The sequence below is a fragment of the Plutella xylostella genome, chromosome 24 (assembly GCF_932276165.1).
Source record: "Plutella xylostella chromosome 24, ilPluXylo3.1, whole genome shotgun sequence".
Classification (NCBI taxonomy): Eukaryota; Metazoa; Arthropoda; class Insecta; order Lepidoptera; family Plutellidae; genus Plutella; species Plutella xylostella.
The window spans coordinates 561,088-581,682 of record NC_064004.1 but is presented as its reverse complement, the minus strand read 5'-3'; the positions used below and the strand labels follow the sequence as shown (position 1 = coordinate 581,682).

At 42.7% G+C, this 20,595-nt stretch overlaps 1 protein-coding gene across 1 annotated transcript in view; it reads left to right on the top strand.

Moving 5' to 3' along the window:
- The window catches only part of LOC105381757 (putative U5 small nuclear ribonucleoprotein 200 kDa helicase), a 68,774-nt gene that overhangs the window by 45,838 nt on the left and 2,341 nt on the right, over nt 1–20,595 (top strand). Inside the window, exons 31-42 of the mRNA XM_048629957.1 lie at nt 6,218–6,332; nt 7,958–8,058; nt 8,598–8,728; nt 9,873–10,006; nt 10,552–10,788; nt 14,333–14,514; nt 14,985–15,153; nt 15,526–15,686; nt 17,182–17,333; nt 17,717–17,849; nt 18,662–18,806; nt 20,081–20,257. Of these exons, the coding sequence (XP_048485914.1) occupies nt 6,218–6,332; nt 7,958–8,058; nt 8,598–8,728; nt 9,873–10,006; nt 10,552–10,788; nt 14,333–14,514; nt 14,985–15,153; nt 15,526–15,686; nt 17,182–17,333; nt 17,717–17,849; nt 18,662–18,806; nt 20,081–20,257 (1,837 nt within the window). The remainder of the gene's footprint in view (nt 1–6,217; nt 6,333–7,957; nt 8,059–8,597; nt 8,729–9,872; nt 10,007–10,551; nt 10,789–14,332; nt 14,515–14,984; nt 15,154–15,525; nt 15,687–17,181; nt 17,334–17,716; nt 17,850–18,661; nt 18,807–20,080; nt 20,258–20,595) is intronic.

Sequence of the window (20,595 nt, the reverse complement as noted above, 5' to 3'; positions counted from 1 at the left end):
AAATAGCACTTACTTATTGAGTTACCACGACCCTTTTTACTAGATATGTAGAAAGGACCACCATAATCAACACCACAAATTTGAAATGGTAGTGCAGCATTAACCCTGTCTGAAGGAAGATTGCCCATCAACGGTTCCGCAGCTTTACCGCGTAGGCGGGCACACAATGTGCAGTTTCTTACAATATTTCTGGCTAAATTTCTACCACCTAGTGGCCAGTATTGTTCTCTAAAGGAGCTGAGGAGCAGTTGAGGACCGGCGTGTAAAAGACGTAGGTGCTCGGCTTCCATTAAGAGTTTGGTGAAAACATGTTTACCATCTAATAATGCTGGATTCTTTTTATGCATGTCACAGTCAACGTTATGAAGCCGACCACCCACTCTCAACACTCCATTATTGTCGATGAATGGTGACAACTGTAATATTTTAGATTTAGGTTTCAAGGATTGTTTTTTATGTAAAGTATCTAACTCGGAGGAAAATGCTGATTGCTGAGAAAGTTTTACAAGGTAAGTAAGTGAATTTTCTATTTCATTAGGTTGTAAAATTTCTGTTTGTATTTTATTTATGTTTTTGCAATTATTTATGAATCTTAATACGTATGCAATTATTCTTATTAATTTGTTAGAATTAGAGTAATCAGAAAAAATTATCAGATTATCTGTTTTTAACTCTGTACTAACGTTTGTTTTTATTTCAGGTAAATCGAGTTTTGTTCTTGGATCTTTAGGCCATTCAGTTTCATCTTCTTTAAGATACTCAATACTCAATACTCAATCTTTTATTGCATCCATAAGTTTTACAGGTGTTAAATAGTCGGGACCATGCCACCACAACGTTGAAGATTGAAGTTCAATTGGGTCTATACCGCGGGAAGCTAGGTCACTAGGATTCATGGAGGTAGGAACCCATCTCCAGGTATCCTCAGAGGTTAATTCATGTATCTCTTGGATGCGATTACAAACGAAAGTTTTAAGTACTTTTGGTTGTGTTTTGATCCAACCAAGGACTATTGTTGAATCTGTCCAAAATGTTTTCTTTGTAACCGTACCTCGGAGAGCAGTGGTCACTCTGTCGGCGAGCCTCGCGCCCAACAGCGCACCGCATAGCTCCAGACGCGGAATGGTCGCTGTTTTAAGTGGAGCTACCCGGGACTTTGAACATAATAAACGTACGTTCACATCTCCCGCGTCATTTGTGGACCGCAGATATACACAAGCTGCATATGCGGCTTGACTTGCGTCCACAAATACTTCAAGACTGACGTTTGATGGTGAAGTACAAATGGCATGTCTGGGAACTGAAATTGAACCTAAAATATGAATATTTTGAAATAATGAATTCCATAATTTAGTAATATCCCTAGGTACGGGATCATCCCATTCTAGCTTTAAGAGCCACAGGTTTTGTAACATAATTTTAAGTGTTATTACGCAAGCACTAAGTAACCCAAGAGGATCGAATATCTTACATGAGTTAGACAATATCAGCCTTTTAGTGAGAGTTTCAAAACCAGTATCAGTTTTAACTGAAAATTTAAGGTGATCAGGATTAGGAGACCACAGTAATCCTAACACATTTGATTCATTGTCTAGATTAAGAGATAGTGACTCTGTTTCGTGTGAAAAAATCTGAGGACAGTTTGTTCTGAATTTATGAATGGGGAAACAAGCTGAATCTAGGACATTTGTTACGGATTGATAAATATGACGTAATCCATCTTCTGAGTCACTTCCCGTAAGCAGGTCATCCATATAAAAATCATGCTCTATAACTTCACCAATGAATTCATCAGAGCACTCCCTAGCAAGCTGCAGTAAACACCTAGTGCTTAAATAAGGAGCACTAGCTGTTCCGTAGGAAACTGTTTTGAGCTGTAAGATACGTAACGGTTCCTGTTTAGATTCATCGTCACTATCTCTCCAAAGAATCATTTGAAGATGTCTTTGAGATGGATTAATTTCGACTTGACGGTACATTTTTTGGATATCGCCTGTAAGTACCCACTTATGCTGACGAAATCTAATGAGTATATCAAAGAGCTCATCTTGTACTACAGGCCCTACATGTTGAATGTCATTTAATGATTTTCCACTCGAAGTTTTGGCAGAACCGTCAAAAACTACACGTAGCTTTGTAGTTTCACTGCTTTCTCGCACAACTGCGTGATGAGGGAGATAATAGCCAAAGGGAGGTTTTTCAACTTCGGTTAAATGACCTAATGTTTCATATTCTTTTATGAAGTCAGAATATTGTTGTTTTAAGTTTATATTTTTATTAAGTTTTTTCTCTAAACTGAAGAATCGTCGTTTGGCCATCGTATAGGAATCGCCAAGTGCAGATTCACTTTCACAAAGTGGCATACTTACTGAAAACCGACCATTATCTAGTCGCCTTGTGTTTTCAGTGAAGTGCTTTTCACAAAATTCGTTGTCTAATGATGTTAATAATTTAGGATTAGAGATTGGGACTTCTTCAAGCTCCCAAAATTTTGTTAATTTCTCTGATATTTCTTTAGTGAAATTACAATGATGCACCTTCGTCTTTTGTGAATTATTATGCATATTAAGAGGCCCAGCTACAATGAACCCTAATTGTGAACTCTGAAGTATGGGTTTATCAAACCCTAACTTGATTTGTTTTGGGAGCAATATGTCATAAAATACTTCAGCGCCTAGGAGCATATCGATCTCTGAAGGACGATAAAACTCAGGGTCAGCTAACTGAATGACCGAAGGCATGTTTAAGTCGGAGAGATTAATCTCATTATTAGGTAAGTATCCCGTAATATTAGGTAGGACTAAGCAATTTAATGTTTTGCAATACGAGTTAACCAATGATTGTACTGAAATTTCACACATGTCTGCAATGTGACTCTTAGCACCGTTTACTCCAGCAATGCAGACTGATGAACCGATGTTTTTACTAACTAGACCCATTTTATTTTTTAGGTTTTCAGTTATAAATGAAGATTGTGATCCAGCATCTACAAGGCAACGAGCTTGGTAAGTTTTATTATTTTTAAGATTTTTTACTTTTACTAAAGCAGTACCCAGAAGTACCTGACCAGATGATAAAGCTGGGGGAATGGGCACGGAATGTAAACAAGTACTGTTATTTTGTCCTAATGAGTTATCATTTTTCTCATCAATGTGAAGTAAAGTGTTATGCTTCTTTTGGCAGATGCGGCAAGAACCTTGTAGCCAACATTGAGATGCTTCATGACCTCGGCGAAGACAATTCGAGCAGAGGTTCAACTTCAAGGCCTCACTCGACTTGTCCTCCGGTGATAACTTACTAAAGTTAGAACATTCAAGTATGCGATGACCTTTATTACAGAAAGGACATTTAAATTGTTTTTTGTCAACTGATGAAATAAATGCCTTTGTAATTTTAAGTGGTTCTTTTTGGGGTAAACTGTGTTTACGATTATCATATTTACTATCGCTTCTATTAAGTTGCATCATTTCAAGGACGTCTGCGCGACTACGTAAATACTTAATAAAGTCAGATAAAGTTGGTAAGTTGGGGAAGCTATTTTTATGTTCCTCCCATTTCCTACCCGTGATGGGATCAAGTTTATTTGAAAACAAATAAATGATTAAGATATCCCAGTGGTCTGTGTGTTGGCCTAATGATTCAAGGGCCCTAAGGTTTTTTTGTATGTGATCGATGAGATAACGAAGAGATTTATGTGACTCTTTATTAAGGGAATCAAAATTAAATAACGCCTTTAAGTGGTTATTAATTAAGATCTTTTCATTATCATATCGTTCACGTAATAAATTCCAAGCTACATTATAATTAATGGATGTAAACTCGATCGATTTTATTACGACTGCGGCACTACCTTCTAAAGAGGAACGCAAATAATGGTATTTATTTATGTCAGGAATAGCCTCATTCGAATGTATTAAGGATACGAATGTGTCTCTGAATTCAAGCCATTTAATGTAATTCCCGTCGAAAGTAGGCAGTTTTATTGTTGGTAACTTAATGTTGGTCATCATGTTGTCTGAACTTAATGAGGCAGACCTGACCGATTTTGAATTATGCTCCTTCTCATTGTTAGGTGAAGAATCAATAATTTCCTGAGCTAAAGAAATTACCGAATAAAAAATACTTTCAACAGCATCTCGCTCGGATAATAAAGTTTGTTGATCGGTATTTATGGATTTAACTTCTATTGTAGTTTGAATTGAATCAAAATCAGCAAATAAAGATTGCATTTTTTGTAACCGAAGAGTTAAATCATTGATCTCGGATTTACTTATTTTATCAATAGGTATTTTAGCTAACGTGTCAACTCGATCCTTAAACATGGTTAAACGACCCTTAATAGAACCCCTCTGCCTTACTAAGTTAATTAAAATCTTTTGATCAGCATCAGATACAGCCTCCATTTCCTCACTCATGTTATTAGGCATAATAAGAAAAAATACTACTCAGGCTCAAATCAATAAAAGGAAAAATAATTTAAAGGGCAAACCAAATCCAATGAACGGGGTAAGGTTCTTCGTTCCGAAGTCTCGAAGCAGAAAGAACGAAGAGGGTAGGCAGGCACCGCGCGCCGCGCCGGCGCAACGGTCACTTGGGGAGGTCACGCAGCGGTCACAGCGGGCGGGCCAACCTGAAATATTTTCGGCAAATCTATCTAAAATATATGCGTAGATAGTTGCAACGGCAGGGCAAGGCTGACTATGGCTTAAAGCAAGTGCAAAATAATGAAAATAATGCTAAACATTCACTATGTTTTTTATACTAATGGAAAGTAAAATAGCTTGGACACTAATTGCGTAACGGCTAATGATTATGATTAATATAGCAAGAGGGAACTATTTAAATAGTATTTAAGTATTTTTATGCTATTATGTATGTATTATGCTAAGCAAACTATTTTATGTCTTTGCAACGTAATAATATAATGTAATTTATAATGTAACAGCTGAGCGCACAATGAAGTTATGTGGATAGCAATAGCTAATAAAGTACGAGTACGGCTTACTAAATAGAAGCTGGAAAAGGAATATAGGTAAAGGAAAAGGAAACGAGCACTCCCCTCTGATAGTCCACGTAGCCGGCGGCAGCACGGCAGCGGTCCCGGATCACACCTCCAGGTGATAATGTCTCCAGGCGGCAGGCTGTCTCGGCTTGAGCTCCCGGCAGCAGGCAGGCAGGCGGCAGGCTTGCAGGCAGCGACTTGTAGGCAGCAGGAGGACTCCGGCTCGCGATTTATAACGGCTTTTTCTTCCCAGGAATTTAACGGTTTTCCAATGTACCGCACAAGTTCGTGTCGTTTTATGTACTGTTAACGGTCGCCACTTGTTCAAGAGTTTATGTTTCTTATGGTTGTTGAATGATAATGCAAGAACTTTTGAATATATACAGTCTTTTAATCACGTAACTTTACAATATTTGGTAATTCTGAGAAAATGCGTGCGCTTCGCTGTACAGTCGGTTAGCGTCTGCTGGCCGGCGCGCGGAGGGGCGGTGGGGCGGCGGGGCCGCGGTGCGGGAGGAGGCGGCGTCTGGGCATCGTGACGTCATTTGACCATGCGAGCAAAGTTGTGGCGTTAACACAGGGTTAATTGTACATTCATCTATGTTACAATGTAAAATCAATATAAGGGCGAGGCTTGCCCGAATTTTTCTTGCGAGAGTTTCTGCGACACGATTTTTGAGTCGCGCTATTTCTTATCATAATTTCCATTCCATTTTTTTATTTATTATGAAGAGAATAGTATTCTTATTAGCGTAAAACATGGTGTACATTCATCAAGAGTATTACATTGGTGACTCTAGGTCTAGCGCAAACACTTAAATTTTATGATACAGTGACGCGTGATACGTGAAATGAAAATACTTATAGAAATTGTTTGTAAGTCGCGATAAAGTGTTATTCATCTATCTTCGACCCATGAGAGCACTACAAATATATCTTCCACCCGTGAGCCTCAGGACGTAACTATTTGAGCTGGGGTGGCCAATGTAATTCTTTTACTGGCTTTTACATTCATGTTCGTACGTTAACTGAGCTGGTTTAAACCAGGTTTACCAGCATGTGATGTAAAATCCGTGAAACAAGATCTTCGCTAACCCTATTTGTGTAGATATATCAGCTGTCCGACATCCATACCACAGGCTCAGCCTAGTTTGCGGTCGGATGGCCGTGTGTGAGATGTCCCACATATTTATATTATTATTGTTTTTGTTATAGACACGTGTCATCAGGCAGCGCGGGGCGCGTGGTGTACCTGGTGCCGCGGGACGAGCTCGCCGACATCGTGTTCGTGGACTGGTACCACAAGTTCGGCAACTACCTCAACTTGAAGGTACGAGTGTCATGTGTGAAGAGATGAATGTGAAACCTGTATCATTAGACACGTGTCGTCAGGCAGCGCGGGGCGCGTGGTGTACCTGGTGCCGCGGGACGAGCTCGCCGACATCGTGTTCGTGGACTGGTACCACAAGTTCGGCAACTACCTCAACTTGAAGGTACGAGTGTAATGTGTGTCGACATGAATGTGAAACCTGTATCATTAGACACGTGTCATCAGGCAGCGCGGGGCGCGTGGTGTACCTGGTGCCGCGGGACGAGCTCGCCGACATCGTGTTCGTGGACTGGTACCACAAGTTCGGCAACTACCTCAACTTGAAGGTACGAGTGTCATGTGTGAAGAGATGAATGTGAAACCTGTATCATTAGACACGTGTCGTCAGGCAGCGCGGGGCGCGTGGTGTACCTGGTGCCGCGGGACGAGCTCGCCGACATCGTGTTCGTGGACTGGTACCACAAGTTCGGCAACTACCTCAACTTGAAGGTACGAGTGTAATGTGTGTCGACATGAATGTGAAACCTGTATCATTAGACACGTGTCATCAGGCAGCGCGGGGCGCGTGGTGTACCTGGTGCCGCGGGACGAGCTCGCCGACATCGTGTTCGTGGACTGGTACCACAAGTTCGGCAACTACCTCAACTTGAAGGTACGAGTGTAATGTGTGTCGACATGAATGTGAAACCTGTATCATTAGACACGTGTCGTCAGGCGGCGCGGGGCGCGTGGTGTACCTGGTGCCGCGGGACGAGCTCGCCGACATCGTGTTCGTGGACTGGTACCACAAGTTCGGCAACTACCTCAACTTGAAGGTATACGAGTGTGATGTGTGAAGAGATGAATGTGAAACCTGTATCATTAGACACGTGTTGTCGGGCAGCGCGGGGCGCGTGGTGTACCTGGTGCCGCGGGACGAGCTCGCCGACATCGTGTTCGTGGACTGGTACCACAAGTTCGGCAACTACCTCAACTTGAAGGTACGAGTGTAATGTGTGTCGACATGAATGTGAAACCTGTATGATTAGACACGTGTCGTCAGGCAGCGCGGGGCGCGTGGTGTACCTGGTGCCGCGGGACGAGCTCGCCGACATCGTGTTCGTGGACTGGTACCACAAGTTCGGCAACTACCTCAACTTGAAGGTACGCGAGTGATGTGTGGTGAAATGAATTTGGTTTGGGGAGTCCCGAACGCCGTGTGGTTTAATTGGGTGGTGAAGTTTATGCGCCACCATTACGTAATTTGCTGACTGTGAACGCACTTTTAACGCATTCTGTAATGTGTATTTTTTGGATGGGTTTTTACTTGAAGCCTGTAGTTCATATAGTTGTACTTTCACTGTTCTACCACAAAAAACTTTAAACACTGTTTAACAAGTGTTTAAAACTAAATTTGACAGATTTTGTAGGCGTTTGACAGCGCTAAACACCTGTTAAATACTGTCCAAGTTTTTGTGGTAAATGCTCTATGTTTTACAATGTATATTTTTTGTTGTAAGGTTTAAGATAAGCTAAAATTCTTTATTCGGTATCCAGCACCAACACAAATTAAAATTAGTATTTACTAAAAATACGTTATATTTTTTTATTTTCTAATACTGTGATATGCAAATTCATATCAACAGATAGTGCAGTTGACCGGCGAGACGGCGACGGACCACAAGCTGCTGAACAAGGGGCAGGTCATCATCACCACCGCCGAGAAGTGGGACGTGCTGTCGCGCAGGTGAGCGCCGGATGACGGCTGTTTGACAGATATAGGTTGATATAGTGGTGGGGTTTGCGTTGTGTGCCTGCTGGGAGTTGAAGAAACTTCCTCATTTCATCGGACTTCCTATATTACTGTTGTGGTTCCAGTATTATTGATTGATTTATAAGCCGGTGACAAAATTTTTTATTCTATTAATTGCTATGAGGTATTGCGTAAACGTAACATTGTACTATGAACTATTTTTTATCCTAAAAACAAGTGTTGAACAAAAGTTCATCATCATCATCATCAGCCTATAGCAGTCCACTGCTTGACGTAGGTCTCTTTCCCAATGCACGTCACTGGATGCGATCTATAGCTTTTGGATACAGACCTAGTGAAGTACTAAAATATTTCGCCGAGATTCTGTCGCTTGTGGCGTGATTTTCATGGCGACAGCTAACGATAATGTAACTCCTACTCATCAATTATCTCCTCCACAGATTCATGGACTATGTCAATGAAGAATGTAACTCCCACTAATGTAAAACCTATAACCCCACTCTCCTCCACAGATGGAAGGTCCGCAAGTCCGTCCAATCCGTGTCCCTGCTCATCGTGGACAACCTACAACTACTCGGGGGCGAGGAGGGGCCCGTGCTGGAGGTGGTGTGCTCCCGCATGAGATACATCTCCTCGCAGACAGGTACACTTGTGTGTAGGTGACGTGGTTTACTGCTAGATGGCGTCACATCACTTTCTGAGGGATTACATTCCGGCTGTCCGCTCACTATAGTGGAGGTTTAAAAGCTGAAATCGTAGTGTAACACCTCCTGGATAACAAAACAATCCTGAAGGGCTAGCACGGGGCGCAATTAAGACGTGACAAAAGTTTTGCATCACGCAGCCTTATTTTATTTTATTTTATTTATTTTATTGAACAATATGGTACACAAAATAGCAATTAATCGTAACATGAGAAGAGGTATTCATATATATAATTAAGAACTAGATTAACTACCTAGGTATATTTACACATCATGAAAATCTTAAGCTAACACAAGTTTATAAGTATACAGCAGCAATGCTTATACAAAATTAAATAATAGTAAATCTATATTATACAAGTAATTATTCAGGTAATTATTAGTTTTAACCTTCGAACTAGCGTTTTAAATTTATATACTCTTGGATCGAAGACATCAACATCACAATCTTTAGAGCAGGCAAAGTCATTATACAGACGGCACATTCTTACAATTGGATTGAAAAAATATATATTATTGTTACAACTTTGGATATGGAATGGTTTAGGATGACGGAGGTTGGGTTTTGCGTTAAATCTTATTAAGGAGATCAAGTTGGGAGAGTTTATAAAGGAATGTATAAATTTGTGAAGGTTTATTATATAATGCTGTTTCCGACGAATATAAGGGGGCGTTACATTAAATGTTGTCATTCTTTCATTGTAGGATGACAAGCTACGGCCATAGCCCGATTTGTGACTTACAATCCTTAGCATTTTTCTTTGCACACCTTAGCTCAGCATATGCGATATGTTCTAAGAACTTTTGTCACGTCATAATTGCGCCCCGTGCTAGCCCTTCTGCACGCTATAAAATAATAAATCGCTTTTATAACTTTTTTCCTATGTTCTTACGGTCCACAGAGAAGCCAATCCGCATAGTGGCGCTTTCCTGCCCACTTTTACTTAACAAGTGCCTCTATTTTTACTTATTTTCCCCTCTACACCTATTAATTCTCTCCCTCCCGTTCTCAATTGGCGTGGCTTTTACACTATAAGTTTTAATCTACCTACCTATAGCTAATATTTTCTCTTACATCCACAGAAAAGCCAATCCGCATAGTGGCCCTATCCTGGCCCCTAGCCTGCGCCCGCGACGTGGCGGCCTGGCTGGGCTGCAACCCGCACGCCACGTTCAACCTCCACGCGCGCGCCACGCCGCTCGAGCTGCACATACAGGTGAGTGCACGAGTGTGATGTGTGCGCGAGTGGATACTGCGAGTAAAGCGTAGTGACATAATATACTAGAGCGTATAATGAGTGCGACAGGATTTATAGCAGATCATTTAACTTTTTGAAAACTAAGGGCAGATTTTTCAATGGTCAGATAAACGTTATCTGAGGAATAATTCTGATGCTGTCACATCTGAATATGTATTTGTATTAGATAGTGACAGCAATAATGTTATTCCTCAGATATCGTTTATCTGACCATTGAAAAATCAGCCCTAAGGATTATCCATATTAGAGATACAGATTGAAGGTGTTGAGATCGTACCCAGGACCTCTGATGGTTGTGGTAATGCTGAACTATCTAACATAGGAGTGCACCGATAAGTGCAAAATGTAATTGTTTTATACATCATCTCCCTCAGTCCACATTTGTAAATCAACACTCATGTACGTAATGTATTTATACCTCAACGAACCTGACATCATCATCATCAGCCCATAATCATCCACTGCTCTCTCAAGCAGCGTTTAACCAAACTTATTCCCCACAGGGCTTCAACATCTCGCACCCGCCGAGCCGGCAAGCCGCCATGACCAAGCCCATCTTCAACGCGATCACCCGCTCGGCCGGGACTTCCCCTTGCGTGGTCTTTGTACCGACGAGGAGACGCGCGAGGTTGCTAGCTGCAGATCTACTGGCTGCGGCCGCGGCTGCTGGGAAGCCTAAAATGTTCCTACATGCCCCGCCAGATGCCCTGCAGCCTTATCTGGCTCAGATACAGGATAAGGTGTGTAAATTTGAATTTTGGATTTTGTTTTTTGCTATAAATGTATAATGGATGGATGAATTTTGATACCGATTCATTTGTTAGGTAGGCAATTTTATGGAGAAAGTATCAATCCAGGTTACATCAAAATCGGTGCACTCGTTCAAAAGTTATGCGCTATTAAGTGCGTTAGGGTAGCAAGTTTATCTACAACGCGATCACCCGCTCGGCTGGCACCTCCCCCTGTGTAGTCTTTGTTCCGACTCGGAGACGCGCAAGACTGCTAGCTGCGGATCTACTGGCTGTGGCAGCGGCGGCGGGCAAGCCTAAGGCGTTTCTACATGCCCCCCCGGATGCCCTGCAGCCTTATCTGGCGCAGATACAGGATAAGGTTTGTAAAATAAGCAAGCTTAAATTTGGAAAAAAAAAAAATTGTTTCTTAGCTGTAAGTGTTGAACGGATGGATGGATTTTGATGCGGATTTATTTGTTAGATAGGCAATTTTATGGAGCAGGTGCCAATCCAGGTTGCATCAAAATTATGCGAAGCCATTTCAGCAGTCCAGCCATTCCAAAGTTATGCGCTATTAAGTGCGTGAGGGTATCAAGTTTATCTACAACGCGATCACCCGCTCAGCTGGCACCACCCCATGCGTGGTCTTTGTACCCACTCGACGCCGGGCAAGACTGCTGGCTGCGGATTTGTTGGCGGCGGCGGCGGCTGCTGGGAAGCCTAAGATGTTCCTACATGCCCCGCCAGATGCGCTGCAGCCTTATCTGGCGCAGATTCAGGATAAGGTATGTAAAAAAGGAAACAATGAATTTTACAAAAAAAAAGTTTTTGTTTTTTTGGCTATTTTTGGCTATAAGTGTGGAATGGATGGCCAGATTTGGTTGTCAATAGGTTTGTTAGATAGAAAATTTATGGAGAAGGCACCGATTCAGGTTTCATTAAAATCGGTCCAGCCGTTCAAAAGTTATGCGCTATTAACCTTTCCTATGCCGAACAGCCGCGCACACATGTAACTGCCGTCTGCCGGCGCTTTTTGACAGCAGAGAGCGCCCGCGCGGGACATTTATATGAATATTTGGGTATTATTGTTTGGTACTCAATAATGTATTGATTGTAATTTATTGTCAGATAGCTAATGAACGTGTTACAATTAATTTTATTGATTATAATTGTTTAATTTGATTTCTGTAGGTCATTGATTACAGATTTTTACTTGAAACTGCACCCATCACAGAAAAATACGTCTTTTTCAATATAATTTTAGTTTCAATCCAGGATTTTTTATATTTATTACTTGAAGAGATTATACAGCTATCAACTGATATCAATAAAATATAAACTCTAGAGGAAATAGATTCATAATTTATATTTTGAAAACTGATTATAATTTGCTTTATTTCAAAAGACTCCATTCTCTGTACATGTGCATGTGTGCGTGACAAGAGCTTGCTCCAGTGCGCCGTGTGACAGATCTGTCCCAAATCCAGGGTGTTCACTTTTGACGAAATAAAACAAAAATGATAATTGTTTTTATAATGTTTCGTATTTTAGCATACTAAATTATAAAAACTTAAACGTAAGTTACTTACTGAATCATATTTACTTATTTGTTAACCTATGATACTATAAATATATACATATATAAATACATATATTTATTTATATAAATAGGCCAGGTAATCACCTTCTCAGACTCATCTATACACCGATAGCATTCTAAAGAGCCTAAACTTCACGTTCAGTAGAGCGATGATCCTAAAAAATAAAACACGCTGTATAACAAGCCAACGCACTTCGTGTACATACACGAGCGGCGGCCATTTTGTTTGCGTATGTGTGTGTGTGAATTTTGCATGCACCTTTATAAATATTGATATTCCCTAATATTTTGGGTATTTATTGAAAAAACCGATATAAATATGTATGGGGCCGTCCATTAATCACGTGAGGTCGTTTTTCTCATTTTTTGACCCCCCCCTCCCCCCTGGTGATATTTGGTGAGGTTTGGGACCATACCCCCCCTCCCCCCCCCTGGATCACGTGTATTTTTTTGGAAGTCTATGTAAAGGCAATTTTTGACTAGAAAAAATATATGTCATACTACAAATCGTAAAATTTTTTGCGCCGTCCAAAATATCGGTTCAGAAATACCTAATTTTTGACAAAAAATTAATACACGTGATGTCTAACGAGAACCCCCCCTCCCCCCTCGTGATGTTTCGTGAGGTTTTCAGTACCCCCTCCCTCCCCCTTTGAGCCTCACGTGATTAATGGACGGCCCCTATTATCAATAAAATTATCTTTATAAATGAAATAAATTATTTATTGATGTTTTTACATAACAGACTAGAAAACGGTTTACAAAGTTACGCACCCTTCAGGCAATAATACGGTACAATTTTAGATAGATAAAAACTCATTTTTTTGTAATTTTTTATAATATTGATTTATCACTATACCTTCAAAATTGAATAAATAACAAGAAAACATAGTATTTACTTTCCTTATGACATTTTTTCGATACGAAATCACTATTTTATTACCAACAGTCGCGAGTACAAGGACTATTCAAAGTACCAAAATTTGAATTTCGCGCTACTAGCAAACAAGTGAAGTTTTTGACTCAATTAATGTTGTCGATGGTTGTTTCATTCATATAGAATAAATAACAGGTGATTTCATACTCTATTTCGTGGTAATTAATAACTAAAATCACAAAAATCGCGATGAAGTGCTCTTGGGACAGATCTGTCACTAGGCAGACAAGGGGGGCTGGGACAGATCTGGCACACGGCATTCTAGAGGTTAAGTGCGTTAGGGTATCAAGCCCATCTACAACGCGATCACCCGCTCGGCTGGGACTTCCCCTTGCGTAGTCTTCGTACCCACTCGACGACGGGCAAGACTGCTGGCTGCGGATCTACTGGCGGCGGCGGCGGCGGCGAGGAAGCCTTAGGCGTTTCTACATGCGCATCCGGATGCGCTGCAGCCTTATTTAGCGCAGATTCAGGATATTTCAATATATTTTGCTTTTGGCCGTAAGTGTTGAATGGATGGATGGATTTGGATGCAGATTTGTTTGTAAGATAGGAAATTTTATGGAAAATATATCAATCCAAGTTTTATCGAAATCAGTCCAGCCGTTCAGAAGTTATGTGCTTATTATGTGTGTTATAGGGTTTTAAATGTCGGCGTCGTCAGTTAGGTTAAGTGGTTGTGGTGGCGCCGTGAGCTGTATCAAAATCTTAACCAGATCATATTTATAGCAATGCATACGGAATAAACATACATTCTGAGATCAAACTTCGTTGTCTCTGAGCGCATCCTCGCAGCCATGTGTAAAATTTCCTGACATATTATTATAATGTGCCCTATTAGTGCTGTGCACTGCCGGAGGCATGCGCGCGGTGAGACGGTAGGGACATCGGCCACTGCTCTCTGTCACGCTCGTGGCGACCCCGCCCCGTACCTCGTCGCGTTTGCCTCAGGGAGGGCACAGCACTAATGGCCACACTTTTTATACATTAACTAAGGTAACCCTATCCCCCCCCAGATGCTCCGCGAGACGGTCTCCCTGGGCGTGGGCTACCTGCACGGCGGCGTGGCGCCCCCCGCGCGCCGCGCGCTGCAGCAGCTGCTGCAGGCCGGCGCGATGCAGCTGTGTGTGTGCGCCGCCGACTGCGCCTGGAGCTTCGCTGCGCACGCGCACACGGCGATTGTGGCGGATACGCACACGTGAGTGGCTAAAATTAGGAAATTTTGAAAATTTTAGATTTGCATATTTCACGTTTGTGTGGCATTTTAGGATTTGTAGCTGCATATATTACACTTGACATATAGTGGATGACACGGCTATAGTTACCACGTAATTCTGTGCGAAAATCAATACACTCAGCTCGCATCACTAACAAAAACATGGATAGTTTAGAATCTCATAATGTAAACACAAGACGACACAAGTGGCACTGAAGCGGCAGCTCCAGGTGCAACTAGGTGGAGTATGGTGCACGACATCTGTGGCTGTAAAGGCTTGGGGATAACCACGTGATTATGAACAACGTGATTATGTTCAAAATCCAATACTCTTTTCTGCGTAATTTATTACTGCATTGCTATTGGTCCTGACAATCTGTCAATATCGGAGATGTGCGATAGACAGTTTTTTTTTTTAATAAATTAGACTATAACCTCGATTCCTTCCACAGATACAACGGCAAGACCCACTCGTACGAGCAGTACCCGATCACCACCATCCTGCACATGCTGGGACGGGCGTGTCGCCCCGGCGAGCCCGGGTGTACCGCTGTCTTGATGTGCGCCTCTCAGCATAAGCCCTTCTTTACGAAGTTGCTGAATGAGTGTCTGCCGATAGAGGTATGTAGGGCATTTTATAGGTAAAATTGATTTTGGCGAAGAGCGCGTTGGTTAATGAAGGCATTTTAGGGGTGTTTTTAATGCAAAAGCTAAATAAGAGGCGAGGAAATGAGAGAAATGTGTGTCTGTGTGTCTGTCTGGCTAAAAAACAGCTGAAAGAGAAGCGTTTTTATGTGCCACACGTAAAATGCATAGTTTCTTAGGAACGTTGAAAATTTATAGCGATTGTTTGCAATTAAAACACTGACTGAAGCGCGTTGATATCCCCTATACGGTACCGCTTAATGTTAATGCATCTTTGCATTAGTAGAACACGAGATGGTTGATGTTTTTCTATATAAAAAATATTATTGAAACCCTTTCTCCCCACAGAGCCATCTCGACCACCGCCTTCACGACCACCTAAACGCGGAAATAGTCACAAAAACCATAGAGAACAAACAGGACGCAGTGGACTACCTGACGTGGAGCTTCCTGTACCGCCGCCTCGCCGCCAACCCCAACTACTACAACCTACAGGGGGTTACACACAGGTAGGGAGAGTTATACAGGGTGTTGTCACATAGAGAACAAGCAGGACGCAGTGGACTACCTGACGTGGAGCTTCCTGTACCGCCGCCTCGCCGCCAACCCCAACTACTACAACCTACAGGGGGTTACACACAGGTAGGGAGAGTTATACAGGGTGTTGTCACATAGAGAACAAGCAGGACGCAGTGGACTACCTGACGTGGAGCTTCCTGTACCGCCGCCTCGCCGCCAACCCCAACTACTACAACCTACAGGGGGTTACACACAGGTAGGGAGAGTTATACAGGGTGTTGTCACATAGAGAACAAGCAGGACGCAGTGGACTACCTGACGTGGAGCTTCCTGTACCGCCGCCTCGCCGCCAACCCCAACTACTACAACCTACAGGGGGTTACACACAGGTAGGGAGAGTTATACAGGGTGTTGTCACATAGAGAACAAGCAGGACGCAGTGGACTACCTGACGTGGAGCTTCCTGTACCGCCGCCTCGCCGCCAACCCCAACTACTACAACCTACAGGGGGTTACACACAGGTAGGGAGAGTTATACAGGGTGTTGTCACATAGAGAACAAGCAGGACGCAGTGGACTACCTGACGTGGAGCTTCCTGTACCGCCGCCTCGCCGCCAACCCCAACTACTACAACCTACAGGGGGTTACACACAGGTAGGGAGAGTTATACAGGGTGTTGTCACATAGAGAACAAGCAGGACGCAGTGGACTACCTGACGTGGAGCTTCCTGTACCGCCGCCTCGCCGCCAACCCCAACTACTACAACCTACAGGGGGTTACACACAGGTAGGGAGAGTTATACAGGGTGTTGTCACATAGAGAACAAGCAGGACGCAGTGGACTACCTGACGTGGAGCTTCCTGTACCGCCGCCTCGCCGCCAACCCCAACTACTACAACCTACAGGGGGTTACACACAGGTAGGGAGAGTTATACAGGGTGTTTGGTATATAGACTGATGAATTTTACAAATATCGCTAGATTTAATGTACCTACCAATTACAGACATACTCAACACACAAGGAAAGGAAAGGTTCCTGGGTTTTTAGAGGGTTTATAGGGTTTATAGAGTCACAGTGGTTTTAGAGCAAGAGGGTTTTTAGAGCCACAGGGTTTTTAGATAAACAGGTTTTTTTAGAGCTACAAGATTTTTGGAGCCACAGGGTTTATAGAGCGACGAATTTCTCAAATTTTGCTAGGATTAAAGTTGTTTAGATAGCTTTCTCTATCATCAAGAAAAGTGATTTCATATTTTTTTAGTTACAGCTATGTGATTAACGTATTTATCTACACTATAAGGATGTCGGGGTCACTACTTTGGGGGCTTTTATACATAATAATACTTATATTATAGTGTCGTTTGTATATTTTATGAACTAGAATTCTATACGAATTCTGTAACCCCCAACTTTTTCGTTGACTTTCATCCTGAACGTATTAGTTTTAAGACGGCTAAAAAATAATGTATTCTCTCCTTCTTGCAGACACTTATCCGACCACCTGTCGGAACTCGTCGAGAGCACTTTGGCGGAGCTGGAGCAGGCGCGGTGTGTCTGTGTGGAAGACGAGCTGGACCTGCAGCCGCTGAACCTGGGCATGATCGCGTCCTACTACTACATACACTACACCACCATCGGTGAGCGAGACTACTCACGAGAAATTAAGAAATAGTGGCAGTCCAAGGAACGAATGGAGTGGTCCAATAGATGATGACGAATACCGAGAGAGTGGCTCAGTTAAAAGGACCTAAAAATTATATTTGTGGTCTATTTATACCAAAATTATCCGGATTTGGGAACTAAGACCCCAAATATTTAAACTTTTTTAACATTTGAAATGTTTGGTGCTACTCACCCTAAGTTATCAATAATTAGCCTTAGGTATACTTATGAAGTCTTTTCCACTAACGAGCTCCTGTTTCGAACGGAGTACTTTGTAAATAAACCGTTCATTACAAAATTTTCGATGAAGAAAAGCATTTGACTTTGACTAACAGTCCTATTAATCCCCCGTCCCCAGAGCTCTTCAGCCTGTCCCTGACCAGCAAGACGAAGATCCGCGGGCTGCTGGAGATCATCTCCGCGGCCGCCGAGTTCAACGACCTGCCCGTTAGACACAAGGAGGAGAACATCATCAAGGCATTGGCTGCCAAGTTAGTACCTAATTTACTTATTTATTTATACATGACTAGCTGTTCCCGCGAGCTTCGCTTCAAAAAGTTTTCCCGTGGGAATTCCACGATAAAAAGAAGCCTATGTGTTAATCCAGGGTGAAAGCTAACTCTATACCAAATTTCATTTAGTTCAGTTCAGTCGTTTTGACGTGAAAAGGTAACCAACATACACACACACATATTCACAAACTTTTGCCTTTAAGTATAATATTAGTAGTATCTACGTTGTGGCCGCTACACGGGTTCGTTATCGACGTCTATAAACTCATTTAAAGCGTGTTACACCAATCACAGCGCCGTATTTATGGTAAATCGCGACATAGTAACGTTAGCTAAGACGAAGATCCGCGGCCTCCTGGAGATCATCTCCGCGGCGGCCGAGTTCAACGACCTGCCTGTGAGGCACAAGGAGGAGAACATCATCAAGGCATTGGCCGCCAAGTTAGTAGTTCACTTCTTATATATCGATACTGCGGCCGCGTGTTCCTTGTCGACGTCGATAAACTCACGTAATGCGTGTTACAAAAATCACAGCATGTATGGCTACAGCGTGCTGTATTTATGGAGTGCAAATTGCGATGTAGTGACGTTTATCTACGTCGATAACGAACCCGTTCAGAAGGACTCCCTATCGGCTTACTTTCGTGACCTATAACAGACCCTTTGTAGAGTAAAGTTTTGGCTTTCGACAAATAATTATAAAACTTTACGTCAAATAAACACTTCATTTAGTTTTTTTTTTATTATGTAAAAATTACGGTTAATTAATCATTTATTCCCTTACTCCGCAGAGTGCCGCACAAACCAGCAGCCACGGGCGGCGCGGTGCGCTACAACAGCGGCGCGGCGAAGGCGCACGTGCTGCTGCAGACGCACCTCTCCCGCGGCCAGCTGCCGCCCGAGCTGCTGGCCGACACGCAGCTCATACTGGCCAAGGTACAATACACCACCTTCATCACCATTGGCCATAGCATCTGTTGTAGTAGTCCTGCACAAGCCGGCGGCGACAAGCGGCGCGGTGCGGTACAACAAACACACACACAGGCAGTATACCTTCAGTCAGACGGCAGTCTGACATCAGGGATCCATGGAGCAGTGGATCTAGCCGCTGCGGCGTATAGCCACAGTACTCACAAGGAGAGTCGCCTCGGGGTGGTGAGACCCCTCCCTGATGTCCTGACAGATGCCAGAGCTGTTGATGGCACGCTCACTTCCCGTACTCCATGTGCTACTGTGTGCCTCCCATAGCCCCCCTGCTGGCCGACACGCAGCTCATACTGGCCAAGGTACTACTACTACTTACTCGCTACCAGGACCCGAGGTGTGCGGGGTTGTGCAGCCGGAATTACGAAACCGGCTGTTTGGACCAGGGTACTATGGGCTCTCGGATCTCGATCCCTCCACTAGCTTGCTAGTGGATCCGGACTTGGTTATAATAAATAAATAAATATGTGGGGACATCTAACACACGGCCATCCGACTCCAAGCTAGGCAGAGCCTGTGTTATGGGTGTCGGACAGCTGATATATCTACACAAATACATAGATAGATATAAATAAATATAAATATCAAGACCCGAGTACAAATATCTGGCTAGACCCACTGCTCCATGGATCCTTGATGTCAGACTGCCGTCCGGCTGAAGGTATGTATAGTGCCTGTAGTTTATGACCAAGTCGTCGGGAATTACAGGCACCATAAAACAATACGTAGTTTAGAAAACGGGTATCGTGGCCATGGTACTGAATATGGGACCTTCAGCATAGTCAAGGTCACAAACCACTACACCATCCACCACGGTAGTAAAAAACTTTTCGCAATCACGTCATGTTCACCCTCGGAAAATGTAGGGATACTTATTTTTTAAGACATAAACAGGTCATAGCTTCTATCTCTAGTTTATGAGGTGAATTTAATACTGTCTTCCACATGCCATCCGTCTGAATTAAGCCTGTATTGACGTACTTAGTAATGTAATGGACTAAAACAATCTCTATATGACAACCTTTATTCATTCCAACTGGGTGGTGCAATTATATATAACCACTTATTGATCCTGACTACTGTGCCGAAGGCCCTTGTTCCCAAGTCTTGGATGATCAATGTGTGTGTAGATTGTGTTTTGTGACTATTAAAAATATCCTTGAAAGTAGGGACATACTTTCATAAAAACTCATTGTGTTTTATCTTTTAATTTTTTCTTCCCCCAGGCTATCCGCCTCATCCAAGCCTGTGTGGACGTGGTCTCCTCGTCCGGCTGGCTGGCGCCGGCGGTGGCGGCCATGGAGCTGGCGCAGATGGCCACGCAGGCCGTGTGGGCCAAGGACTCGTACCTGAGGCAGCTGCCGCACTTCACGCCCGCGCTCATACAGAGGTGCAATGAGAAGGTGAGCTCTTTTTGCGTGAATCGCACTGTACACTTTTCTGACATTTGATTAGAAGAAATGTTTAAGTCAAAGAAGACCTAAAAAGAGGAGCAGAATAATACAGTTTCACTCAGTTAAAACAATAAAATAGGTGGCCTTATTGCTAAAAGAGGTTGGTTCTAAATAACCTACAATTTCAAGAATTAATTATAATAACATAATAGTGTACGTGATGTCTGATGACATAAGATAGTTATTTACAAGTATTTTCTTGTAGGTACATAGATTATGATTTATATGTTTGCGCTGGTAGTATATCTTACAGGTATAAGTTTTATCTTACTGTAGCTTTCTTCAAC